This window comes from Prinia subflava, chromosome Z (genome assembly GCF_021018805.1).
Source record: "Prinia subflava isolate CZ2003 ecotype Zambia chromosome Z, Cam_Psub_1.2, whole genome shotgun sequence".
NCBI classification, from domain to species: domain Eukaryota; kingdom Metazoa; phylum Chordata; class Aves; order Passeriformes; family Cisticolidae; genus Prinia; species Prinia subflava.
The window spans coordinates 60,526,208-60,553,806 of NC_086283.1; the positions used below are offsets into that span (position 1 = coordinate 60,526,208).

At 48.8% G+C, this 27,599-nt stretch overlaps 1 protein-coding gene across 1 annotated transcript; it reads left to right on the plus strand.

The window, feature by feature from the left end:
- Nucleotides 1-93: 93 nt before the first annotated feature.
- Nucleotides 94-26,693, plus strand: B4GALT1 (beta-1,4-galactosyltransferase 1). The gene is made up of 6 exons (XM_063422040.1): nt 94-437; nt 12,455-12,690; nt 19,725-19,912; nt 21,001-21,123; nt 22,629-22,733; nt 23,306-26,693. Exons 1-6 carry the CDS (start codon nt 161-163, stop codon nt 23,439-23,441), a joined length of 1,065 nt encoding a protein of 354 aa, XP_063278110.1. The 5' UTR covers nt 94-160; the 3' UTR covers nt 23,442-26,693.
- Nucleotides 26,694-27,599: the final 906 nt, after the last annotated feature.

Genomic DNA, 27,599 nt, shown 5'->3' on the forward strand with positions numbered 1-27,599 from the left:
CTGGGGGTCTCGCCGGCGCTCCCGGCCGAGGCGGCCGGGCCGCGGGCCGCGGGCTCGGGGCCGCCCCCGGCGGGCGGAGCCGCCGCCGCCCCCGCCCCGTCCCCGTCCCCCGTCGGCGGCGCGGCGCGGGGCGGGCGGCGCTCCCCGCCAGCGCAGCGGCATGAAGGAGCCGTCGCTGCCCGGCACCTCGCTGCAGCGGGCCTGCCGCCTCCTCGTCGCCTTCTGTGCCCTCCACCTCTCGGCCACGCTGCTCTACTACCTGGCGGGCAGCGCCCTGGGGCCGCCGGGCAGCCCCGAGCCGCCGCCGCGCCGCCCGCCGCCCGCCAACCTCTCGCTGCCGCTCTCCCGCCCGTCGCCGCCCGCCGCCCGGGCCCGGTCCCCGCCCGCCGAGCCGCCGCAGCCGCCGGGCCCCTGCCCCGAGCCCTCCCCGCTGCTCGGTGAGTGCCGTCCCGGCAGGGTTTCGGGGGGACGGGCAGGGGCTCCGCCGCCTCCCCGCCCGACGCCGCCGGGCCGCGGGGGACGCGGCGTGGGCGGCCGCCGGCGGGTCCCGGTGCGCCCGTGGGTGTCTCTCCCCGCCGAGGAGTGACAGCGGCGCTGCTGCTCCGGCGTGTGCCGCCGGCGGAGGGGGATTGTGGGAGAATCCCCGGGGAGCCGGCGCGCCGGGAGTGCGGCGCGGATGCTCCGCAGGCGCGGCGGCGGCGAGCGGAGCCCCTCCGCTCCCGGGAAGCGCTCCCACCCCGCCTGGCTAGGTTTCTTTCTGGTTGTCGTCGAGGTTGGGTAATTTCCTCTGGGAACTCTACCCAAAATGCTGCTCTTGCGCAATGCCACAGGGAGGCTCAGGAGGGCTTTTTGCGCTGTGCAGGCTTTTCGCAGCCTCTCTGTGTCCGCGGACCTGCTGAATGAGCGGCACGGCTTTAAAATGGGCTGTGAGGCAGGTCATGAGTACAGTTGATATGGATCCCGGCGGCGCTTTCCACTGGACGTATTTGGTCCTGTGATGCAGTACCGTGATACGTGGCAGCCTGGCGTGTGTTTTATCTGCACTGGAGCTGTGCTCCCCATAGGCCCTTTTCCATGACCGCTTGAGTGCTGGCATGCTGGCAGGATCTTGGCGGGTTTACAGCCTGCTGGTGGTCTCATTTTTACTACGTGATGACCTGGACCTGTTTTGATCTGCTGGCTTTGTCACAAGGCAGAGCTGGGGACAAGGGCAGTTTCAGATTTTTTCGTCCCTTTAAAGGGCTCTCCCACCCAGCTTGCTGCGTGTAACTGCTGCTCTTTGAACAGACCCTCCTCTGCTGTAGGTAGAGTTGTTACCATTACCTGCTGCCATCCCAGTTGACAGCAGCCTGGCCACATCTTGGGCCATTGAGCCTGGGGGTAATCTCCCTCATCCACCAAGTGTGCCATTTTAGCAGGGATACTTCTGTTAGTTACCAGAGATCACAACAGGGGAAGAGACTTCTGAGAAGCTACCTGTGATTTTCAGTTTACAAAACCAACAAAAAAATCTAATAGTTTCTCTTGCTGCTTGCTGGTCAGCTGTGTATGGATCAATGCATCTGAATTACAAATGACTGGTTTGTTATTTTAGGAAGGTGGTTTTGATGTTACTAAAAGAAAGTGTCCTGTGTTTTTTGATTCGTATCTTTCACTTTTTTCGTCTACATCACTTACGTTGAAACTGGCTGTGCAAGCCTGTCCTCAGAGTGGATGTGGGAACCCTTTATGAGTCTGGATTTGCTTTGAACGGTCTCCACTTAGTCTGATCCCGTCAGGAGTCAGTCATGTGCTTTGGAAATGCTTGAGGTTTAGAGAAATGCTCTTACTGACCCCAAGATTCAAAGTGTTACTGGAGTTAGTTGCTGAAGGATCATTTAAGATGTTCTAAATCATCTTTGCAACATCTTCAGTGCAGTTCACTGAATCTGCCAAGGGCCATATGAGGCTAGTGGCAGTGGCCACAGATGATCAAGAGAGCTACAGGGCCACGGCAGAAGCAGCTCTTTACAACAGAGTTAGGCAAATGCTTTCTTGCTGTGTTACCTTCAGTACTTGTGGGGTGGTGCAGTCACATGCAGCCTGGCACTGTCACAGCACCAAGATTTATAGCCAGCATGTAGGTGAGAAACTGTTTGTTCTTTTTTCTCTCTCTGTTCTTTTCAGATTTTGGTGGCAAACAGCATTAGTTAAACAATTGTATCATGCCTCACATTTTGGTCAGAGCTGAGTCTGCCCTGATCAGCATCTCATGTGTCTCTAAGGCACCTTCCTCCATCCGGAATAGAGGATGTGCACCTCTTGGGCATTTCTGACATGTAATTTCTCCACCCAGAACTCAGAAATACGCCTTTTTGAGCTCAAAACTCACTTATCAATATGAGCGTAAAAAGCAGGAATCATCCTGTGATTCCTGTATTCGCAAAGCCATGGGGAAGTGCTCTTCCCATGGGAATATGGGAACAGGTAGCTCCAATAACTATATTTCTTCAGTAACCCGACATGTATTGTAACATACAGAATTCTGGGTTTTTTTAATTTCCTGCCTTCCCCTCCCCCTTCGTTGTTGGGAAGCATGTGATGACTCATACAGGATATGTGTGACCGAACTGTTTGGGCTTTTTGCATGTTAAAATAGCCAGGTACTCATTTCAGAGGCCCACAGTTTTCTTCCTAGCAGTCTTTAGAGAGTAGTTTACAATCCCTGCTGTCAGGCTCTGCAACAAATGCATTAGCTGAATGAGGTTTAATCTCTTAGAAGAAGCTGCCAAATTTTAAATGTGCTTTTATGGTTCACTTGCTATTATTTATAATTTAAAAGAATAAATCAGGACTGGGGTAATACTATAATTCAGCTTTGAGCTGAAAGTCCTTACAAGCTATGAAATTCTTTAATACAAAATAATACAAGCATTTTGGATTTATGCTCCAGTTCAGAGCTGCATGCCAATGAGTATCTTAAACGGGATATCAGGAAGCAGAGCCTGCTTGCTGCAGTAGAATTTCAAGAATTCCGAGAAATTCTGGTTTCTCTGAGAAGCCCAAAAGCAAGTAAATCCAGGTATTTCCTGCAGGTTTCCATTCCCCAAATTGTGGCGTTCTTTAGGAGATGCAGAACAGTATCGTGGTATTGGTTTTGTTTGGGTTTTTTTAATAAAAGATTGCTCTCTAGAAGTAGTATGTGTGTTGGCCTAAGCACTTTCAAAACAATCAAATGTGTTTCTTCTGCCATTTCTATGTGGTTTTTGTATTTTGGTGTTGGGATAGTTACATGCCTGGTAGTTTAAGGAGGGTGTGCACAAGGGGTCAAATTCTTAGGCTGAAAGATCCCTTTCCAAAAGAGCTAATTTTAAAGCAAATAGAAGTCTGCAAAGCAGAATTTCATAGACAGGCTTATCTGCATTTCAGGGATGTCATTTCAAGTCCTGCCCAGCTGAGTGTATGTGTTTGTGGAGGTTATTTTAGGGTACAGTTGTCTCCTTAGCCAATTCTAACCCCCATTTAGACACCAAGTGTGTCTGGGATGGCAAACATAAAAGATGTGCTTTTGCCCTTTTTGCCATGAACATCTTCTGGGAAAGTTCACCCAAGTGTGCTAAATATTGCAGTCACATGTCTGTCTCTATAGCTTTTCATGCCAAGATACAAGATTGGAAAACTTATGACCTTGTACACTAAATAAATGTAATAAACATGTAATAAATGGATATAGACAAACCACTAGAGATGTACGCATTTTCACTAAAGTTTAAAGATGTCTGTTTCCTGGGATACCATAGAATTCATTGGGTTGGAAAGGACCTTAAAGGTCATCTAATCGCAACTCCCTGGTGTGGGCATGCACACCTTTACGTAGACCAGGTTGTTCAGAGCCCCACCCAACTTGGCCCTGAACAAACACTTCCAGGAATGGGGCATCCAAAACTTCCTGGGCCAACCTGTTCCAGTACCTCACCACTCACAGTAAGGATTTTTTTTCCTAACATCAAATCTAAACCTGCTGCACTTAAAAGCCATTTCCCTTTGTCCTGTCACTATCTTGTCAAAAGTCCCTCTCCAGCTTTGTTTTCTCCCTAGAGCCTTGTCCTCTCCAAGCTGAACAGTCCCAACTCTCTCAGCCTTTCATCACAGGAGAAGTGTTCCATCCCTCTGATCATCTTGGTGTCCCTCCTCTGGACTCACTCCAGCAGCTCCATGCAGTTCCTGTGTGGGACCCCAGGGCTGGATGCAGGGTTCCAGGCAGGGTCTCCCCAGAGCAGAGGGGCAGAATCCCCTCCCTCCCCTGCTGCCCACGCTGCTCTGGATGCAGCCAGGACACCTTTGGCTTTCTGGTGAGTGCCCATGGCTGGTTCATGTCCAGCTTCTTGTCAGCCAGCACCCCTAAATCCTTCTGCTTGGGGATCTTGGGCATACAAGGAAAAGAACTGTTTCTCCAGGATGTTTGACATCTGTATAAAAATTGGTGCTTCCCACTTCCATGTTAGTGAGGCATGTTTTAAAAAACAAGGATTAAAAGAAAAAAAGCTCCTTTGGACAGCAGTCACTCAGGGAGGAAAGGACCTGTTACAGTCTGTTTCTTCAGTGCACTGCTTCTGATGCCTTTGTAGGCAGTACTGCTGATGCTGAAGGTAAATGATGAGGGTTTTCTGATGCTTTGAGGTAGCCAGTAAAATCAGCAGTGATGCTTAGTGTCTGTATTACAGAAGTGTTTAGAAGTTATGTTCTGCCTGAGATTAAATTAATAAATAATGTAGTTTGAGGCCCTGTATATGTGGACAGTGTGTGGGCAGGGGTAGAAGATGTTTTACCACTGGCAGAATCCTAGCAGGACAAAACTGGGGCAAGAGGGTGAAAACCTAAGAGATGCTAAGCCCATAATTTTTTTGGGAAGACTTCTAGTGCTGACAGTGCTGGAGGGATTTGGTAGATTTGGCGTGCCTGCCTTCTGGTCATCCTGTCACACTGCCCAGCTGCAGTCATAGGCTCTCATCTTGCTGTGGGGAATTTCTAGTGAAGGTATTGGAGGCCTCTGAATCGATGGGGTCACTTGCAGTACCAGGCAGTGGAGAAAACATTTACTTTACATGGATCATCTTCCTTTCCTCTATCATTTGGACCTGCCTTTTTTTTAACCATTTTTATATAGCCGGTCTCTGCTCCTTCCTGTGTGATGGAGGTCTCTGCTTTGCCCACAGACACAAGCTGGGGTTGTGCTGTGTCCCTCTATTGCCTTCTTTTGAAAAAGTAAAATGCAATTCAGAGAAGAGCAAGGAGAGGGCAGGGGGAGGGGGAAATAACACGTGAATCAGTTTGCTCAAATTTAAGCTCTCTTGGCTTCAAAAGAGGGTTTGAGAAACTGTTAAACTTCTCCAAAGAATATGCTTAAGACGTTTGGCAGGGACCAGATGTGTGATCCTGGCAACACCACTGACAACTCCACAGCTATCTGTGTGGCTGGGAGCACATCATACCTCTGAAGCACAGGCTTTCTTGGCAGGCAGGGAGCAGCTTCTGTGAGGAGAGTATCACTAGCATCCTCTTATCTGGCCGAAGTGGAGGTCAAGGAGTGTTAATTAGGCTCACAAAGTAACTTGGAAAGGTACTCTGCCGTGCTGGAGAGCAGCTGTTTCAGGGACAGAGCACAGCAGACGGAGGAGAAAAGGAAAGTTTTCTGTCCCATGCATGTCGTGTTTTATAACATGCTTGTTTCTCTGCCAGCACTGATCTGAAGCAATAGTTAGTTTCTTTGGAAATTGGGCCAAGTTTGTGTTTGGAAAGAGACTGATAACTTGCAGCTTCCAAAACTGCACTTGGACGCAGAATTCAGCGTTAAAAGTTAAGCTCTTTCACTTTCCTCCTCTGGTGTGGAGCATCATGTCTGGCTTCATTCAGCAGATAGGGAACATTGGCCCTGTCCTGAGGGCCATCCCCACTCCAAGGGCCATCCCATCCAAAGGTCAGGGTGCTGGGGGTGCACAGTCCTCAGTAGGGAGGTGCTCTAGGTCTGACGGCCTCACAAGCAAGCAGGAGGTGCTGGTGCTAATTTCACTGAGCAGTGGCCATGAACAGGGGCATGGCAAATAGCCTTTCCAGCAGGCTTCTAGCTGCTGCTGAACTGCAGGGAGCTTGGGGCAGTCCCAAAGCCTCTGCAGATGTTTGTCATAGAGAGTTGCTTTTGTCACCTCCCCTGCCTGGTGTGTTGCTGGACTTGCTTTGAGGGCAAAGAGACGAGTTACCTGCAAACCTGCCTTGCTGAGTCTGGAAGTGGCCCTGTAGAGGCCTTATGGGATGGGTTTCCACAAACCCGTGTGCTCCAGGGCAGCACACGCAGCAGCAGCCATCTCTTCAGACATGCAGTGCCCTCCTCCTGCGCTCCCCGCCGCCAGCAGCAAACCATGCTTTTGGGGTGCACAAGGCAGAGTTTCGGCCACACAAACACACTTCCACCCACCTGGCAGCCGGCGCTCCCCCACCTATCTGGGGAGCGCACCCCAGCCCCAGGGCAGTGCTGGAATCACATGCCACAGGCAGGATGGGATGGGGCACGGGAGACGGGCTGGGGGCATTGCCTTGTGATTTGAGGCTGCCACTGGCAGAGACGTTCCTGAGATGCCACTTGGCCTGGGAGGGCTCCTGTCCACACATCCATCCTGCTGCATAGTGGGGGGTTTCTGGCTGATGGCTACTCAGCCTTTTTCTGATCCATGTTTGTTTGTTTGTCTGCAGTTTGCTGTTAGAGAGCCTGGAATTTAATTTTGCGGCGGGTGGGAAGAGCTAATAGCATGCAGATTGCCTGGCTCAAAGGAAGATAGTTCAAAGCTGCTTCAGTGAGTGTGCACTGGATTTGAGCCACCAAGGAGGACTAAGCTTCTCTCCCAGAAGTACCCTCCATCAACGAGACTGTCTCACTTTTTTAAAATTTTGTTCTAAAGATGCCACGTGCTGGGGATTGAGTTAATTTTTTTTTCCTCTGGCTGAGTTAATCAGGCAGATCCAATGTTGCCAGCACATGTGAGGCATCCTCATTTTTTTCGGCCTGTTTCCCTTTAGGGTCCGCAGTTGCAGATTCCAGATTATGTGTGAGCCTGCCCAGGACAGGAGATGAGCCCACGTAGGAGGTTTCCCTTGCCTTGGCATAGCTAACATCTGTAGGGCTATGCAGCTTCACATGTAGATCAGCCAAATGAAATGTATCCCAGCCCTTAGGAGAGCATTTGGCCTTTTTTTTTTTTGTGACTAGGATATTTCTAAAAAGACCCAAGGAGAGTTTTTTTTCTTTTAACTCTCCTAGGGAAGCAATGGCTGGAGGCAGCAAGAGGCAGCGGCTGCCAGCCAGCTGGCCATTTTGACCAGTGGGTTGCATGCCAGGACATAGCTGCTTGGGTGACCCAGATGGGCAAGGGACTGCCCCGTCCCCCTAACATGGGCCTGAGCCACAACTTGAGTGTGTTTGAAAAGCTGCTGGCACAGCTCTGACCTTTAGCTGATGGTAAATTATATTAATGACCTTAAGAGGAAATTACTGCTTTGCTGAACTGTGGGATGCAGCTGCCTGCCCACCCTGGAGCTGCCATGTGAGGCTAGTCCAGCCCTGCTTCACGGCCTGGGGTGGGGGAACTTGCTCTCACATTGTCTGGGGTGGAGCTGATACTGTTCTTTCCCAGCCAAGGCAGGCTTGGTGTGGTTGATGGGCCCTTCCTTCCCTTTTCTGTTGGGCCCCTGCAAAGAGAGGGTTGTTTGGTTGTTTTTTTTTTTCCTCTCTTGCAAGCTCTGCTTCTCTTTTCCAGCTTTTCTTTCAGATGAGGATTGTCTGAGTGTGGCAGTGCGGGTGTGCACACGGCCCAGCGGATGGAGAGCAGTGCCCAGCTCTCAGCTAGGGTGATGGAAATGTCCTTTTGGCTCCGTTGGGGGAGAACCTTTTTCCATCTCCTACTACCTGGTTTTGCTTTCATTTGCACTAAATTAAATGTCTGAGATTGGTGCCTGGCTTAAAGTGTGCAGGTGGATTTTGTTTGTTTTCCCAGTGAAGCTCTCAGGAGGGTGATTCAGACAGCTGGATCACTCTTCTAGCCTGTCCAAGACACTAGTTTTCCTCCTTCCTATTTCCTTCTCCCAGGGCCACACTGCCCTCCTGACGAATAGGGTTCCCCCAGTCTGTCCTGCCTGAGCCCCCCGGGGCTGCCCTTGGTGGCAGCAGCCCTGTGTAGTGTCACCTGCCCCACCTTCCTGGATGGAGTGTGGTGGTGTCCTGTTTGCAGCCCCTGTGGGAATGCACAGGAACACTTCCTGCAATGCACTGCTGTCTGAGTTTTCCCAACACTTCTAGCATTGGGAAAATGTTCCTTAGAGCCTTCCTAGATCACTCCCTTTGGTCTGGGGAGGCTAGAGCAGTCTCTATATTTATGGCATCAGGCTGAGTGGATTCTGGGGTGCTTTTGTGAGGGTCCTCTCATTTGGATCAGCAGGATGAGCACCAGGAAGGCTGTGTGCTGGCAGCCTCAGATGACAGCAGGTTTAGTGTTGTGGCAGGCATGGCCATTGGGAAATGGGATGGGAAATTTGCTGGCATTGTGTGACTGGCTCCTGGGGCTCCAGCACTGCACTGCCTCTGGCTTTTTGCAAACCTCACTTTTTACTTTGTGTGAGAGGCTGTTTCCTGTTTGTGAGTGGCATGATGGCCCCTGGCTTTTCCTGTGCACCTTCCCTATGAGCAGAATCGCTTCTGAGGGTCAGAGGTGAGGAGCAGGAGTGAGCTGGCTTTTTTTGGTGTATGTATAGTGGCAGTATGCCACTGCCAGCTAAAGCCTCCTTTTACAAACTCTGAAATGTTTTGATGTGATGCTGTGCTTTTGTGTTCTTTTGCAAGCTTCCTGCAGTTGCTTATTTATGTTTTTGAGGTTTTCTTTTGCTAAAAATACACACTCGTGTATTTTTACCAAAAGGCTCGTGAAGCTGCTCTGTTGGAGCTTCTCTGCCTACAGATGCCAGGCTGCATAGGTGACCAGAGTTGCAAGTCCCCGCAGTGCTGTCAATGTCTGTCTGTTTTTAAAAGGCACTCCATATACAGTGACTTCTATGTCAGGCAGTCAGCTTGAACAGAATCAGAAGAGATTCAGATGGAGTGAATCGAGCTGGAAAGTTTACCTAGTAAACACAGATAGGGACACAGTTTTGACAGGCAGGACAGCACTTGCAGCAGACTTTGCACATTTTCTTGGCATTGCAGGTTACATCCTGAGTCAGCATCCTTGGGAAACAGCAGCCCTAGGGCTGCTTGCTATCCAGGAGTCAAATTTCAGTGAAAATGATTTAAAATTAGTAGCTGGAACTGTGACTCTGTTAACCAGTTGGAAAGCCTGCGCATTTGTGGATTTGTCTTTAGCCTTGTCCTGCTTGGGAAGAGAACTGAAAGTGTCAGTTTGCAGTGGGTGGTATGTTGCTGCTGCTTTGTGTCAGCCACATGGCTTTACGAAGCCGAGTTTGTTTTAGTCATTCTGTATTTCAAAACAGCCTATTCAGCGTTTTTTCTGGTTTTGTATTTGGTGAATGTATCAACTGAGTGATTGGTGTCCAGCCTGTCTCAGAAGTGGCTGCCATGCCACACATGGATGGCACTGGTGCCTGGGGATTTCTCCCTGACCTGCATGTTGCCTGCATCCCTTAGGGCAGTATATGAAGGTGTGCTGCCCTTAAAACTGATCCAGCAGGAGGTTGGAGCAGTAGAGATCATTTCTCACCAGTGCCCTTCAGGACTATGAAACTGTTCAATCTCTGCCTTCTGCAGCTGTTTGTTACAGTGAATATGTTTTCTGCTCCCATCTTTTCCTTGCCAATGTTCCAGTCTCCATAAGGCAAGCAAGAGTGAGTGCTGGCAGGATGAGTGGTCTGTGTTTCGCCTTGGGGGGCTGCTGGATGCCAGCCAGCAAAATGCCGTTTGCAGTTCCAAATGCTTCAGGCTGTCCTTGCCCAGCTGGAGCTCGCAAGTCTCCAGTGGGAGATTTCCTCTCTAAGTTCACCTAAATGGCAGACTTTCATTTCCTCCTGCCTTACCCCAAGTGGGTTCGAGATATTAAAAGAACCTTTGTTTGTTAAACCAGAAAGCATTCTCCAGTCTGATGGGGTTCACAGCTGCTTCTTGGGAGCAGCAACTGGGAGAAGAGTCCAGTAACTGGGAGCACAGAGCCCAGCTTGTCCCAACAGGAATGGGCTTGTTTGATGGCACAGCAGCCACACCCAGTGCCTGGCAGTGGACTCAGCTAGCAGGGCCCCACGAAGGGAATGTGTTGCTTCTTGCCCCCCTGCTTCCTGCAGCATCCTACTATCCTGTTGCTGGCAACTAGGTGTGAGAAGGGTAGGAAAATAAAGTCCCTGGGCACAGATGCCAAACATAATCCCGTTTTCTGTCTGTGACCAGTGGTGAACCATGCCCTCTGCTGTTTTAAAATCACAGACGTGTAGCATGGTCCTGAGTGCTAGTCTCCTAATGGAGGTGACGCTGATGGGCACAGGGACAGCTGGGGGAAGTGGGCGTGCCAGTGAGTTGGGGCCAGAGGCTCTTTTGGGAAAATGCTCTCCACCATGATGTGGAAGCAGTCCCCAAATTCAGAGGAAACAATGTACTGTCTCCCCTCCTGCCACCTCTGGCCTCATTGATATGATGCCTGTCCCACAGGCACGGGGGGTGGCTGTGCCTGGCCCCGGATCCTGTCACCCCTGAGCCCCAGTCCCGGTCATTCCGCTGCATGTTCCTTCCTGCCACAGTTCCTCCAATTTTTGCCTCTTCCTCCTGCTGCAGAGCACCTTCTGAGCTCTCCCTGCAGGCCACACTGCAGACTTGAGAGCAGAGAGGCTTCGGGCAGGCATCCACAGGGCCCAGCTTGTGCCGTGGGGCGGAGAGGGCGCAGAACCAGGCATACGTGTCAGCGTGTGACACAGCTGGGAATTGCTGGAGTGCTGGGAGCATGGGCAGACTGATCCCAGTGCCCCTGGAGTCTGAGAGATCGCTGCCTTCTCCTCGTGTGAGAGGGAAACTTGCCCGTTTGACCAGCTCAAGATGCAGAGATCAGGAGATGGCTTTGCATCCTGCCGCTGTGCGGGCACCATGCAGCGACGCTTCCCTGAGTGTGCCATGGACCACCTCTGCCAGCTTGGCTCGTCTCCTCCTTGTCCTCTCCAGTGTGAGAGAGCATGGGGTAGTGAAGCAGCACAACCAAACTACAGTTCCTTCTTCTAAATGGCCAGGAAATGAGCCACGAGCCTGGAGCATTATTTCTGCTGTTTTTGAGTAGTCATATGTTGTGGAATGCACGGGGTTAATTGTGACGGCTGCTGCCTTTTTGAGCTCTGTACGTCACTTGTGCCCCACCTCAAGGGGCTCCCCCAGGGCACTGTACCCCACCTTGGGGACCTGGGGATCTCTGCAACAAATATGAGTCGGTAGCATTCACGAGGCAGGCCCCTCAAGCACACCCAAATGGAGGATAAGGGGAGAGCACAGCAGCCACATCCTTAAGGGGTGATCCCCAGACTGGTATTTATGGTTGATGATTTATGCCTTATGCAGAGGGTCCTCAGCAACACCCCCTCCCCCCCGCAACTGCAGAGGCTTTAGCAGGACATGAGTGTGTGTGCCAAGTGCAGTTTGTTGACTGGCTGATGCTGGAAGCAGGACGTGCAGCAGGAGAGGCCCTTCCTTAGGCTTTTGTGGTGAGTCGCTCCATTTGTGCTGGAGCAGCTGGGAGCAAATAGAAGGGCCAGCCTAGCTGTTCTGAGAGGGCTCTCTCTGGAACTACACCTGGATGTCTCAGTTTTAACCTGATTTTGGCACAGATTGTTTCTGTGGTTTCAAAATCTGCCACTTTTGAAACCATCTGCAGGAATTGCCAACCTGAATGCAAACCCGCTTATGGAATTTTTTTAGCATTGCTAATACAGAACTTTTAATAAGTAAGGGATATGTCTACAGAACACTGAAAATATCTTTAAGAAAAAAGCTGGAAAGGGGATTTTATTCACTTTGCATGTGACTAGCCATAGGTGATTTGTCCATAGGAGAGCAGAATTATTTTTGTAGTACTTGACTCTTGGGCTGTCTGAGGTGGGTGAGAGCCCAGAGAGCAATCCATTTGTGGTACATGTGGCAGTGGGAGCACAGCTCTTGGTTGTCCACACAGACTGGAGGATTTGCAGGTCTCAGTGCCAGTGACTCCATTGTGTTCTGATACCAAGAGGCCACAGTGTTAGTGGGTTTGCTCTGACTTGGTGGTGTGAGGTTGCTCTGGGTGTGGATGGTCCAAGCTTCAATACCTCCAAGCACTGATGGGCTTGTGTTGGGACCAAATGCTGTATTTCTTAAAAACTAAACCCAGCCAAAACCCTAATGTGCGTAAAGGACGTTTGCTCAGAAAAAGAGATTGTGTGTGTTAATTTGCTTTGTGTTATGCCTCTCTTCCAGTTGGTGCACTACGTGTGGAGTTTTCCCAGCCTGTAAACCTGGAAGAAGTGGCAAGAATAAACCCAGAGGTCAGAGCAGGAGGTCGTTTTGCTCCGAAGGACTGTGTAGCACTTCAGAAAGTAGCAATAATCATACCATTCAGGAACCGAGAGGAGCACCTGAAGTACTGGCTCTATTACCTGCACCCAATACTCCAAAGGCAGCAACTAGACTATGGAGTATATGTTATCAACCAGGTAAGATGCTAGAGACAAGCTGTCACAGCAGTGCCTGTGCCCCTTAAAATGGAGGAATGATTGCTTTACTTTGAAAAGAAGTAGGCTGGCAGGCAGGCATAAGGTTGCCTAAAAAAAGAAAAAGGAAGAAAAATTTTGCTTCAATGCTTTTGATGGAAAACATGAGATCCTCACTTCTGCTCAGGTACAATTCACTCTTAAGAGCTTCTGCTTAAAGAAACCACTTGGTGAGGAGGAAAGAATTCCTAATAGCACAACCCAATTAATTATCTCTTTCCAAATGTCCTTTTTCCCCCAACTGCTGCAGGAATGGCATGCAGAGATTTTTAAGGTGACAAGTTGGTATTAATGCCTAGTTTGGTAGTAGATGTGCCATTAGTGTGTAGGATTTCACTTTATCAAGCACCTTCTGTTCATGTTAGTGCACAAAGTCAGGATGGAGAAAACAAAGCTGTGGCAGTGGGGCAGGTAAGTGTTTGTCTTCATGGGAACAGAAAAGAAACAAGCAATCATGGGGAAGTTCTTTGAGTTTTTTGTTTTGGGGCTTTTTTTGCTTGATATCTGGTGGCCTTCCATCTGCCTTTTAGAAAAAGAAAGGCATAAAAATGCACATTTCACTCAAGACAAGCTGTCTTAATTTATAGCATAATGGCGTTTAAATACGTGAGTGTTGTTTGCCCTTGGAAGGGCTTAAAATGTGCAGGCATTTGTGCAGGCTGCAGGGTGAAAGGGCAGATGCAGTTCTGAGAGTCCCAGCAGAGACCACCTTCTGGACAATTCTACTGCAGTTTCTCTCTTGGATATGTATTTTTATCCTGTTTTCTCAGTTCAGCAAGAACTGAGATGAAATAACATGCCTCTTTAGGTACTAACTCCTTAAACTTCTTCTTGGATCAGCTGGTGTGTTTGGGCATATCAAACACCATGAATATTTAAAATGGGCACCCAAGTGATGAATTTCGTCACAGACTTGAAAGTAGGTGGTGAATTATCCCGAGAGAGAAAACTGATACTCCATTACTACAATTTCTCTTGCTTTGCTCATTTCCAGGGTGCCAGAGATCAGGGTAAAAGAGATTTCTGGAGAATTAGCAGTAGCTCGCCAGCACAGCAGCCAGGATGGTTCGGTGTCTGCATCTGACTGTGCCTGTGCCCTGGCAGGTGCCTCGAGGACACAAAGCATTTCTGCAGCACGCGGACTGGCATGCTGTGCCCTAAAGTTGAGCCCTGTAAGGAAGCCCTTCCTGTGTAAAGCAAGGAGCAGCTGCTGCAGGCTGCGTTTCCTTGCACGTGCAGCGTTTGCCCGTGCGAGCTGCTGGTGCCGCCGGGCTGGCGGAGCCGCGGACGCTGCTGGCCAGGGGGCTGCAGGGGGTGCCTCCCTGCACTGGGAGCGTGGTGTGGCTTCCAGCAGTGGCCCTGCCTTCCCAGGCAGGTGTAGTCACCTGCCAGCTGTCTGCACGTGGTCTGGGGCATCGCCTGTGGGAGAGCAGCCGCCTCCATTGTGAAGAGCTGGCAGTGCAGCCGGGGGTGGTGCTTCCCCATCGGGGGAGAGGAAGGCAGTGCTGGTGCCCCTAAAGGCAGGCAGTGTGTGAATCTGGGTTGGAGTCCCTACTACGATGGTGCATGCTGGCTTGCATTGCCCTGTGTTGCTGGCTGCTCCTCTTCTGTGGTCCTGTTCTCCAGCACTAGGGCTGTGTGCTTTACAGTTAGCGCTCACAGAAGTTTTTGAAGCAAATGCTTTTTCTCAGGTGCATGCCTTGGGCATAGTTTGAGTGAGGGTGAAAAGCAGTACACAGGGTATATATGCCCTGGCCACATCCAGCAGATACAGGTTAGCAAGTAAGACTACTTGATTTGTAAAATAAACGTTCTCTTTCTGCATGCCTCTGATAAGTGATGTCTAGAAGAAATGGAGTGGTCAGTGGTAGTAAACCTGCTGGATGCATCTCCCAAGAGTGAGTGGGAACACTGAACAGAGAGAGATGCAAAAAATGTATTAATTCTTCCAGAAGTACAGTAGGAAAACAATCTTATTTCTCTGCTGTCTTGACAATTGCTTTTCTCTTTTTCTTGTCTGTCCTTCCCTTTGCATCTGCCCTCCTTTTTTTTTTTTATTTTATTTTTCCTTCTAGTGGGGAAATATTACCTTTACTTGTTAATCCTGTCTATATCAAAGCAATCACTGAAGCAAGGAGAATTACTGTGTGATCTGGTTCTTACACGCTGCCTACATGCTCTTCTGTGCTCCGCATCTCATAGAAAGAAAGAGGAGTGCTGAGCCCTGCTGCTGCTGCACTGGTAATGTCAAACTTCTTCCTTTCAGCGCAATGTGTTTCTGTCACGAGTCCATTGTGTCTCCACCGTGCTGTTCTTGCGTGCCTGAGTGCCTCTGAGTAGGACTTGGCTGAAGTCAGGGGGTGATGTTTGTAAAATACCTGGCACGTAACAGGAGCCAGTGGAAAATAACGTGTTATGTTTCACCTTGCACACTCCACCCCTAGAAAAACCCAAACCCGGTGCGCGGAATAGCCTCTGAAGGATTTTTCAGGTAAATCTGAGATGAGGACACGGGGCCAGGCCTCATCTAAGATGAGTACGCTGTGCCCAGCACCCATCAGTGCCACACAAGTGCAGTGTCTCCCTCAGCCTCCCTCACTCCCACCATTATCCTTGTGTTCTCCCACACCTGCGGCCATTGCCACACAGATGCTCAGTTCTAGAAATTAATCTTCTCGCTGCATTTCAGCCCATGCAAATGCCCATGCAGCCAAATTAAGGCTTGGGAGAGGGAAGACTTAGCCAATTCCCTGAAAACTGGGCAGTTTTTCAACTATTTTCCACTGGCCCCTGGTGCTATTTGCAGTGTCTTGGTAGCAGTTTTCCAGAGAGGTGTGTGTGTGAGAGTGTGGAGTGGTTGGAGGCATCACTCTTATTCGTGTTACTTTGCAGGGGCTATCAGGTATGTGGGCAAAGGAGGGAATTGTTCTCAGCTCCTGCTTACCCTTGCAGTGGCAGGGGAGGCAGGTGTCCACTGTGGCTGCTCTCTCCCACTGCCCAGCGTAATTGTGCTGAGGCCTCAAAACACCCTGCGACAGAGAAACACCAGAGTATTTCCTGGTATCTCCCTATGGCTCTGGAAATTTTTTCCTACCTGGTCAAGTCCACTGGAGGAAGGACTTTCCCATGGACATTGTGTGTGTGGTTCAGGCTATCTCGGTGTATCCCTGACATAGCTAGCAAGCTCTCACTGGAGGTGACGGCTCTCTCCTCGTTGGCCAGAAACATAACAGCCTCACCATCACCTCCCTGAGATCTGATGAGTGTAGGATTCAAGTGAAAGAGATGCAGCCACATTTCATCTGTGCTCTCTGCAGGAGGAATCACAGAGCTGCCTCTTGTATAGATGTGGAAGGCCGAACAAAGTCAGGACATGTGGCTTCTTGCTGGTTTGCAACCCCTTTAGTTTGAATAATGATTCCAAAAACCTCAATTTTTTCTGTCTAGCATGAAAAAAATAAAAGGAATCTTCCTTTGCCAGGTCTGGCTGAATAAACCAGATTCAGCTGAGGTAAGGGATGGGAAGTAAAAAAGCCTGGATGTTGTTCTGCTCAGGCTGATCATTCATCTCCGGATGCAAGCAAGAGTCAGTGTCAGACCTTGCAGGACTGAGGCAGCAATTTGTTTGTTCTGGGAGTGACAGAGTTAATTCAGGAGCCAGAACCAGGTGCTGGGTGCCAGCACTGAACTCAGACGTGAGTTAAGTTTCAGGACAAGAGAACATCGGGAAAAAATTGTCAGGAAAAAGAAAATAGGAAAAATGTGCTTGGACTATATATTTTCTGTCTGAAAGCCTAGGAAAGCATGCACAGAAGCTATGTCTGGAGCTTGACTGCATTGTTGAACTAGCACTCCTCTGTGCACAGCCTCACTCTTCAGGATAATGCTCTTCTGTCCAAGCAAGTCCAAACGAATCCATTTCTTTGTGACAAGTAACAGCATTCATGGGATGACAAGCTACCAGGCAGAGGTGAGGGGTGGAGGTTTTTTCAGTTGCGCTTTACCCACTTTCTCGAGGGTCACCAGTGGGTACTGCGCTCTGTGCTGACCTGGAAGGAAGTTTCCACAGCTCTGGTTTGTTGTTTGGTTGTTTTTCCAAAATGTCGGGGATCAGTCAAAGATGGCAGCCTGCAGCACGAATGTGAGTTCTGAGAGATTGGAATCTGAGATACCGCCAGCGCTGCCGCATCGCCTTAGGTAAAGAAACAGAGCTTCTGCAAAAAGCGAAACCTCTTGTCAGTCGTGGGGGTTTTTTCGTCCCAATACATTGTGTTAAAGGCCCACAGACCTTCTGGGACAGAAAACCAACCTCCTGCCCTCCAAGCAGTCACAGTTGATAACAGCCTTGCAGAGTTTGCTGCATGAGCTACGTGCTCACTGTAAAGTTACTAAGAAATGGCTTGAAGGGGGTTCTTTTTTTTCCTGTATAGGCTGTGGTTCCCTTCTTCCTAGTCTTTTGGGTGCCAGTGTGTGAAGCTGTGTGGCCATTTGGGAGGAGGGTGTCAATGCCCACATGAAGTGTTTGCCCTGTGTCCTATCCCTCTCCATGCACAGGGCTCCAGTGTGAGCTGTGCCAGGGTGCTGTGATGAGGTGGCAGGAAGGGTCCTGTATGCTCTTGGTGAAAAACTCTGTGCTTTGAGGTTTTTTGGGGATAGGTTTAAAAACACAGCTCCTGGTAGCACTGTTAATACCTGTGTGTCACCCAGAAGAGTTTGAGGCTACCCGAAGGCACTGGTTAATTACAGCTGAGGCTCTGCTGGTAACAAAATCGGTGTGAAATGCCCTTTTCCTTGATTTTCATTAGGAAAAGAGCAGCCAAAGGGTATGAAATGAGGCTACTCTCCTCGACTGGCCTCAGCAGTTGCTTTGAGGTGTGAGCACATTGCACTTTGCACCAGCACAGGACGAGTCCCCCTCAGAACCTCGGAGCCAAGTTTGGATTTGGTGGTGTGGGACCTGAGGAGTGCTGATCAGCTAGGACTGGGCAACAGCCTTTGCTGGGGAAAGAAAACCTTCCAATCTCATTACCTCAGTGGCTTCCTCTCCAGCCTCTTTGTTCCACTTGCCTTCATTTTCTGTACTCGAGTTTTCACTCGAGTTTTCTTGCTTTATGCATGATGGTGATCGTCCACCCACCACTTTATTATTGTGTGAACCCTTTTGTTTTGGGTGAGGATGCTGAGAATTTGCTCAGATCCTCTTCCATGATAGCTTACTCCTCCCTGTGAAGTCATTTATGTCCAAGGCAGGTGAGGAATGCTTTTGAAAACTTTGGTTTGACACTTGCCTTTTAAAACCTTAATTTGGAATATACTTGGGGCTGTTTCAAGAACCTGCACTGGCTCTTCAGCAACAGATCTATTAACCAGTCTGGATTAAACAGTTACCAAAATGATTGTTTATTAACCCAGGTAAAGCTGTTACAGAGAATGTGGTGTTTTTAAGCTGCTCCTTGGGCACAGTATTTTATCTATTCTTGATTTTCATCCCATGTTGAGTGTGTGTAGTGCAGGGGGGAATGGCATGCACAGTGGGGGGGGAGTCCTTTGTCTTAACAGTGCTCAGAGAGTGTGGAGGACTAAAGGTAGAATAAATTTGCCAGTCTTGGTTTCTAGGCTGGCAAAAACCTTCAGTCTCTTTGGGCCATGCTGTATGAATTTCTTTCTGCCTGCTCTGTTCCTTGTGCAGGGTTTGAGTTTGGAGCTGCTGCTGCAGCGTGGGGTCTTTGACTGGAAATCTTTACTCTCAAACCACAAGTATTCTTGAGTTTGGGGTATGATCTTTTAGCTTTTCAAAAGTACTCAGCAGTTTGCGAGCCTGTACTTGTGCTCAGATCCACATGTGCTTTTGAAATGTTTTTGTCTGAAAAAGGCTGAACAGGTTCTCCTCAGGTGCTTCATTGCTTGGGGAGGAAAGTGGAGATTTTCCTGCCCTGCTCTCTGCCAGTCCCTTCATTAGCTGTGCTTGCCCTGGGATAAATGTGCCCTGCTGTAGTGTTAGTTCTTTTCAAGTCCTTCCCATGATGGTGAGAGCCTTCCTGATTTGATTTTCCCACTGAGGCCCCCAGGACAGATGAACAGTGGTAGAGGAGCACCAAAGAAGGGGATGTGCCACTGCAGCAGTGGCAGCATCCACTTCTTGAGCTGTAGCTCTTTCAGGACGCAGCTCGTGCTGGCCTGCCATGCAGTAACCAAGGCTGTGTGTCACAGCCACGTACCAACCCTGCTGCCCAGGGAGCCTCCCTCTCCTCCGTGTTCGTGGCTGCTCAGGGCTTGGCAGAGTGTCAGAGGTGAGCAGCAGAGCTCCAGACCTTGGCTCCTGGTGCCGTCTTGTGCTTTGCAAATCAGGTCTGGCGTGTGATCACGAGTTGCTCAGCAGTGGCTGCGCCGCAGTCTCACAGCCACGTTGTGGCAGAGCTTAGGAGGAGGGTGCTGAAATTCTGGTTACAGCAAGGTTTTGGTCCATGGTCCTTGTCATGGCTGTAAGCTAAAGCACTGCCAGTGTTTCTCTCTGTAGCAAGAGTCCCTTCTTCCAGAGGAGCTCACCTCTTTTCTGCTTTTCTCTGCCGCTCCAGGAAGCCCCACCTGCTTGCCCTGTGTAAGAAAATTCACTCCTTAAATGTCTGTGCGTGGAGTGGGACATGGGGACTGCTTAGTGTCCTATCAAACCCGCCCTCTTGGGGGCTCCCACCAAGAGATGGGAGCTGAGCTGGGTCCAGCCTTCCCTCGGCCGTTTTCCCTGCCCCGCGGTTTGCGGCTGTCTGGGGTGTCACTGTCCCGCAGGCAGCGCTGGGGCTCACGGAGCTCCACTGCAGACGTGCCACGGGCGCTGCAAGGCACTGCTCGGGCTCCAGCTCAGTCCATCAGGGCACGCCAGCCCTCTGCAGCAACACCGGCATCCGGCAGCAGGTAAGAGACTGCTGATACCAGCTGTCAAGTTTAAGTCACTTAACTGTTTTTATCTGTTTTGAAATTAGGATGGAGAAGAAGAATTTAATCGTGCTAAGCTGCTGAATATTGGATTTGCAGAGGCCTTGAAGGAGTACGACTATGATTGCTTTGTGTTTAGTGATGTAGACCTCATCCCAATGGATGACAGGAACACCTACAAATGTTACAGCCAGCCACGGCACCTCTCTGTATCCATGGATAAATTTGGATTTCGGTGAGACGCCTTTTGGAGTGGCACCTTTTTCCTAATAGCACTGCCAGCCTAGCAGGGGAGGTGCAGTGTGACACATCCCCACCCACCACTGAGAGCATGGGAAAGCATCTCTCCCAAAAGCCTGTCTTAACATGTAGGGCCCTGCAGGGAGCTGCAGGGGAGGAGGGCACAGAAATGCAGCTGAGCAGTTTATTAAAATTCACAGCCTCTGGAAGGTGAAACGTAGGATGAGGAAGAGCAAAGCACCCTTCGTTTTTCAGATGCCTACATATCCCTTCTTGTGTTTCAGTCTGGAAGCTGGAAGACTGCTAGTGTTTCCACCCAGTCTGAAAAGTGAGACACTCTCACAGAGTGAGAATTATGTGCAGCTTTAAAAAGACTGCATCAGACACTATTTTAAGAGCAAGACAAAATTTTTTGGCTGTTTGCTTTTATGCTATTGAGAGACCTGCCCTGGTACATGAGAGCAGCACAGAGTGAAATCTCTTGCAGCATACATTTGGGTTCCACAATGTGTTCTGAACAAAAACGTGTCTTGCTTGTCCTTTCTGGGTTTTTTTTTTGTTTTGTTTTTCTTTATTTTCTCTTCCCTTCCCTGTCCCAAACCCCCAAGGAGGAGTTTAAAAGCCTCATCTATAAAGTGAAGACTAGCCATGACCCTATGGTGGCCAGTGGTGCTAAAGCTGTAGCAGTGGTGGTGCTGGCAGGGTCCTTACATGTCTCCACTCCAGACCCATGCCCTGCTTGGAGCAGGACTGCCACTGGCACTGCAGCAGCTGCAATTCTGTCTTGCACTGAGGTGAAACTTAAAAAACAGAAATGTATTGCGCAGTAAAAGCCTGCAGCTGCTTCCAGCTGCAAAATACTTCTCAGACGTATTTGGGGCTGAGCCCACCAGTTCCCTCTCTCTCAGCTGAGTCCAGGGTCCCACACACATGGCTGCTTCCTGTGGAAGGACAGTGCCTTGCAGTGGGTGCTGGCTGTGTGTGGGCTGGGTGAAGGGCAGCAGCAAGCCCTTTCCAGGCAGCCAGGCAGGCTTGCCCTTAGCTAGCACCTCTTCTCTAATGTGCTCTTTTCTCTGCTTCCAGGTTGCCTTACAATCAGTATTTTGGAGGTGTCTCTGCCCTGAGCAAAGAGCAGTTCACAAAGATCAATGGGTTCCCAAACAATTACTGGGGCTGGGGTGGTGAAGATGATGACATTTATAACAGGTAAATTATTCTTCCACCTTGGCACCCTGGGGTGTATTCAAGGTGGGCATGAACACAGACCTGCTGCTCTCAGTGGGTATGGGGGGACATGGGGTCTCTCCAGGCAGGAGGTGAAGGTGATCTGTGGGTACCCTACTGTCTTAGCAAGAGCATGTTCCTTCTGGCACCCCATTTCTCAGCTCCCAAGGTGCAGTGGGGAGGGGGTCCAGTCGGAAAAGTCACACCCCTGCCCCCTCCCGTGCCATTGTTCACTTTCCCTGTCGCCTCACCAGCATCCACACCACTGAACTGGCTGGAGCAGTGTGCTTCTGGGTCTCCCAGCACTGGCTCAAAGAAGGGGATTCAGGACGTGCTGCTGAAGGTGGATGAGACCTTGACCCACCTTGCCCAATGCAGCCCAGGATTTGTTTGGGTTTGCAGCCTTGTTGCAGATCCCTTTGTTCCCAGGAGAGTTCAGTTTGTCAGGCTGTAAGCAGCTCTGTATAATGCTGTGAGCCACGTGAGCTTGACTGGAAGGAAGCTGAGCACAGCTCAGAACTGCAGGAGAGGAGGAAGGTGTTCTCACAGGGCAGGCTGAGAACACCAGGGCAAAGGATGAACATGGTGGGGTTGTGCTACCTTACAGCTTCACATATCCACAGCATTCACTGAGAGAAGTCATCGTGAGGGGCTTGTATTTGGAAGCCTTCTTCATGTCTCTCAGTGACAAAACCATTCTGTGATCTTTTCTCTGGGGTTTCCTGAGCTCTTCTGGGCAAGATGTTCCAAAAATCTAAAAAAAAATTGTACCTTCCTGAGGTTTTGCACTTCCGTTAAAAAGCTAAGAGAGGGATGGTTTTCCAGTAGGGCATTCATAGCAAGGTGGCACTTTTTGGGGCTCTTGGTTTTTGAGCAACAGAAGATGCTACACAGAAGTGAAAAGGGAGAAGCAAAGAAGAAATCAAGTACTTTTTCATCACTGATATCCATGAAAGCACTCTGCAGGTGCTTTGTAGTGAGCATGCAAACAAAGACTGGCTGCCCCTCACCTGGTAGGTCCCAGCTGGGACCACGGTGACTCTGACCGTGTGTCTCCTTTATGCTGCTTCTCCACCATTCACTTTGATTCCCCCCAGCACTGCAGCTTTCACTTCACAAAAAATAAGTGCTTCTCTGGCTTCTATCCAGATGGGTTAAAAACTAGATGACTCCCACTCATTCGAGTCTACAGCCTGGAACAGGGTTAATGTGGGCGTTGGGTGTTGTTTGGAGGAGATGGAGGTGTAAATGAGGGTGTGGTGAATTATCTTGATGTTGGCAGGGGGAGGTCTCTACCCCGCACGATAGATAAAGTGTCTGTGTGGGAAAGGACTGGCTTTCCTTGTGTTGGCAAGCTTGGAAGTGCATTAGTAACATTCCCCTCAAAAGGAAAAAAAAAGTAGGTGAAACCTACTAGTGGTTATTTGTGGAAGGTGCGGCAGAGCATCCCACATCCGTTGGGTGTTTAATGTTCTTGCTTTCCACAGGCTGGTGTTTAAAGGCATGGGGATATCCCGTCCGGATGCGGTCATTGGGAAGTGCAGAATGATCCGGCATTCCCGGGACAGGAAGAATGAACCCAACCCCGAGAGGTGTGTCTCACCCTGTCCCACAGGAGGTTTAGGGGTGCCTCCTGCCCTTGCTGCTCTGGGTGCTGCTCGGCTTTCTCTTCACCGGGCACAAAGGTAGCATGTGAAGAGGCTGCAGCCATCTCCTCCCTGACTGAGCTCTCTGCTCCTGCTCCCTAACCTGACACCTTCCCCTTGCCAGTTTACCCGATTACAGACATTTTCCCCAACGTTGTGCTATGGCATGAAGGCCTCTCCTCCCTTTTTAATTTCTTAAATGCAGAAAATTATATTCCAAGCTGTTGCTTCCAGCTTGTCTTTGGGGTGTAAACCTCTGCTCCAGTGCAGAGCTGGATGTGATTTAAAAGCTTGGCTGCTTCTTCCTAGCTAAAATTTGACCCCATAGGGATGCATTGGCCCACTGCTCAGGCTGGCCAGATCTGCGAGTTTATAGCACTGATACTCAGGTTTTTCTTGAAACACCTGCGATGCTGCTTGAGAGGCATGCAAAGATCAGATTGTTTAAACATTTTTTCCTTTCTTTCTTTGTTGTTTCCACCCTCTCCCCCACTTTTTTTTTTCTTCCCCTCCTGCAGGTTTGACCGAATTGCTCACACGCGAGAGACAATGAATTCTGATGGCTTAAACACACTATCCTACAAGGTGTTAAGAGCTGACAAGTACCCTCTGTACACAAAGATCACAGTGGATATTGGCTCCCCCAACAGCTAACATCAGAGACACAACAGAGACTTGCCTATATTGCCCAGGATATCTGGCCTCACTGGTGCATTACATGTGCTGTTTTATAACAGTTTCAGTGAACCAAAAAAAAAGGGCCTCTTTTGGCATGCCAAAGTATCTCCAAATTGGTTGGACAAGTGCTTTTTTAAATTTTTTTTTTAAATTTCAAACTTGACTTTACACAACTTTCTAGCTCGCCATTGTTTTGTAAGTCCAGAAGCTGTATATACGAGTTGTAAATAGTTACTTTGCCAGAAAATGTTGAATCTGATCTATTTGCTGCAGTACTCCCCATGCTGAGTTAATTACTGGACTCAAATTTTTCTGATGGTGACTGTGATGTATCAACACTTAGTGCACATGCTATTTGGTATTTTGAATGAGGTGTGTGCAGGCATTCTTTTTAATTCATTCCTGGTTTTACTTTATGAAGGACTGTAAAATGCTGCTAAAATTGTCCAAGTTTACGCTTTGCGTTAGATCTTTGTTAATGGAGACAGCATAATACAACTTCTTTCTCATAGTGACCAAAACAAACATCTCCTCTATGTGCAGAGCAGGTGTTGAACAATCAAGTCTGGATTCAATGAATGTCATTATTTCTTTTAGTCTCAAAGGAGGCTTTGAGTGAGTTGAGACAGTTTGCCAGAATTTGTGGGCAAGCTTCCTGCATAGGGTGGGAGCTACACAGATGGACTCTCTAAAAAGTGCTGGCTTCAGATAACCTTACTTCTGGATGTGATAGACATTATTTGTTTTAGCATAACACCACCTGGGATTTTTTGGGGCGGATGGAGGAGTTCAGAGAGGGGTGGGTTTGTGGTGTTGTTGGTTTTTTTCCATGAAATAAAGATTAATTTAATTGCACGAATAAATTATGGCCTTAAAATTTGCTAACACTTGTTAGCAGTGGTAGGAAGTTACCACGCTATTTAAGCATTGTCTGAAGCTTCCTAAAATCAAAATTTCCTCTTGCAAGATTGTGCATAAAACTTGAAATCTTTTATTACTTTTGTTGTTGTTTTAACATTTTAATGACTTTTAAAAGCAATTTGTGTATCACAAGCAGTATATTTAATACCAGATTAAAGTAGGGTGCAGCGTAATAGGATATGATTCAAAGCCTCCTTTATCTTCAGACTAGCAGGCTTTTTATGTGCGTCATTATATACAAGCCATGTATTTTGTTTGCTCTACGTATTTGTCCATTAAAACTCCTGCGGTGCTGAGATACACACAGCAGGGCCGACATCCAAATGATTTTTCTTTGCCTGAAGCCTATTTGCAATGTGTGTCCTCTACCTGGCACCTCTCTTCTGATAGTTTCAGGCTTGAGGGGCATGCACATTCTGCAGTACTGTTTTCTGTCAGTGCACCAGGGCACCACCTGTACAGACCCTGATTTTCCTCCCCTTGACGTGTGTGAAAGCCTCAAGCGCTGACACCCTAGGAGATGGTTTAAGTGATTTAAAGATCTTAGCTAAAACTGAGAACTGAATTCCTTCTGGTGAGTACTTTGCCACCAGCTCTGACCACAGCAATTTGCACTTCCTTGGCCTGTGCTGAAGGTTGTTAAAATCAGGGACACTTGTTGTATTGGGGATCATCTTCAGCACTGGCTTTTTTTTTTCTTTTTTTTTTTTTTTTCCTTTCTTTCTTTTTCTTTTTTTTTTTCCCTCCCTTTGTTTGGTTTCCTTTGGTTTTTTGTTACATTTTTTGAGACCTGAAGGTTTTTCTGAACCCTTGCACTGCAGGGGTGGGATCCTGCAGGGACCAGGGAACAGTGCATTTCTTCTTAGGCCAGCAGTGGCTCACAGGATGCATAGAGACTCTAATTACTCGATGCCTTTTTAGTCTTGCTTTGGAAAAGTCTTCACCCCTTTGGTTCAAAGCTCTTTCTGGCTAGACTTGCTGCTCCAGTCATGGTGGGAACTGAGGAAAGATGGGCTTGCATGGAGCAGGAACAAAGTGCAAGGAAGGAGGCTTGTGGTTAAGAGCTTAATCCTTTGTGCTTATCATTGCATTAAAACAAAATACAATGCACTAGTCCTTGTGGCAGATCAAGCTCCAGGTCTTAAAGATGCAAGGGAGTACAAGAAGATGTGTTTTACAGAAATCAGGTCACTAGTTTTCCTGTAAAACACTGGCATGGGTGTAGTCTGTAGCAGTAATGAAGACACAGGAGAGGACTATTTTTAAATCTTTTTTTTTTCAAAGCTGCCTTAGAAGGAGGGTCCCACTCCCACAGCTAGCAGCAGATAACCAAAAATTTATGAAGGCTGCACTTGAAAATGCCATGCCTTGCAAAGAGAACCTCAATTTTGTGCTGAGCCTTTTTTTTGTAAGTGGAAGATTTGAGACCTTCAGCTGTAGTAATGTTTGTCTGCTGCCAGGCAGATGGGGGAGACACTGGCAGCATTACTTGCAGTGAGATTCTTTGATGGTTTGAAAAAGGTTAGTTCAACAACTCGTTGTTTGGCTGTGTGCCGAAGTTAGTCAATGTCATGGAGGTGGGATGAGCGCTTGTTCGTGGCTGTTGTGATCAACAGTTTCTACGACATGTGCCTTGAAAGAGGGAAGAAATGGAAACTGGAGAATCAAGAAACTCGAAAGCCATTTTCAGCAGAGAGATACTAGGAGGGCAAGAAGCTGCTGCATAGTTTCTCTTGCACTAAAGAGAAGTGCTAAAGCCACAAGCCATGTAAAGAACTGAAGCCACCTTGTGTAGCTCATGTTGCCCTTTGGTGCTGATCTGTGATTTCTAGATCTCATTGTCTCTGTGTAAACTGTATCAGTCAAAATCATTAAATGCTCTTGACTCGACCTGGCCATGAAATTTCTCTCCCTGGAATTTTCAGGGGCCACATCTATAAACACTCATGTTGCACAGAAGCCAATTCTGACTGTGTTCTATGGTGGGTGGTGTTTTTTCTTCTCCCCTGCTGGTGAAAACAGTCAGAGCTATACTGATTGTAACTAAGGGTTGAAACCCAGAAAAAACAGCTTCAAAGGAAATGCCAATGCTTGGATTCTTTGAGATAACTGACTGCTTGTTAGCATGAGGGAGAGTCCTGATATGCTGCTTTTCCCTAGGATGCTACTTGTATACTGGACTGCTTTCGGGTTTCCTGTAGATGGTTTTGCTTTTGCATTCTTACCATTTATATATCAAGGGATTTGTAATCCAATGTTCCTTCTTTACTATTGATGTCAAATAAAAATATTTTCAGTTACAATGTTTGGCAGCGTTGCTCTGGATTGCCCTTCTTTCACGGTGGGTTTCTGGCTCATGGGGTGGACTAGGCTGTACCCTAATCTTGCATTAACTTTCTCCAGCTTTTCCTCCTTCTGGCTACCCCCTGAATTAATTTCTGTGTGCTGCAAAATTTTTGCCAGTTAGAGACAGACCTAAGAGTCCCCAGATGATAACCATAAACTGTGGGGTGGTTCCTTTATTTGTGAGTAGGGGAACAGCATGCAATCCATCCTGAAACCAGGCAGGGGATGCAAACTCTCACTCAGGCTGTGACTGCTTGGGGGAACACGCCACTGCTTGCTCCCTGAGTGCTTGTGGGTTTGGCTAGAGAGTGAAAATGGAGAAGTAATTTCTGGGAAACTGAAGTAAACATTTGCCTGTGTTCCTTGGCAATTTCTCACAGAAACAGTTTCTTTGGAAGAGATCTTTCTGGCCAGACTAACATGTGGCTAAGGCTAGGCATGAGCTTCCCAGTGCTCTCCAGGGAAAGGTGGCTTGTTTCCAGCTGAGACCAACTACCAGCCTCGGCCCAGGCTAGCACAGTGGGCAGGGCAGCACCAAGCTCCTGCAGTTGCAGGCATGCTCTGAAGACCATATTGATTGACAGCTCTGGAAAAGGGCAGTGGCCTCTGCCTGCTTTGTCCCTTCACAGCTGCCTCCGAGGGCTTTGGGGACAATGCAGGACCATCACTACAAGGAAGCTGCCAGCAGACTGGGGTGCTGCAGCAGGCTTGGTGGTCCCTGTTGCATCTTCTGTTGACTCTCAAGCCCTGAAATGTTGCGCAGGAATCATGGGTGTTACCTTTTCATGCTTCCAAGTTCAGCATCTACAGGGAGAAAAATAGTCTGAGAGCAACCTTCCACTAACTCCTGCCGAGGGGAGGAGTATT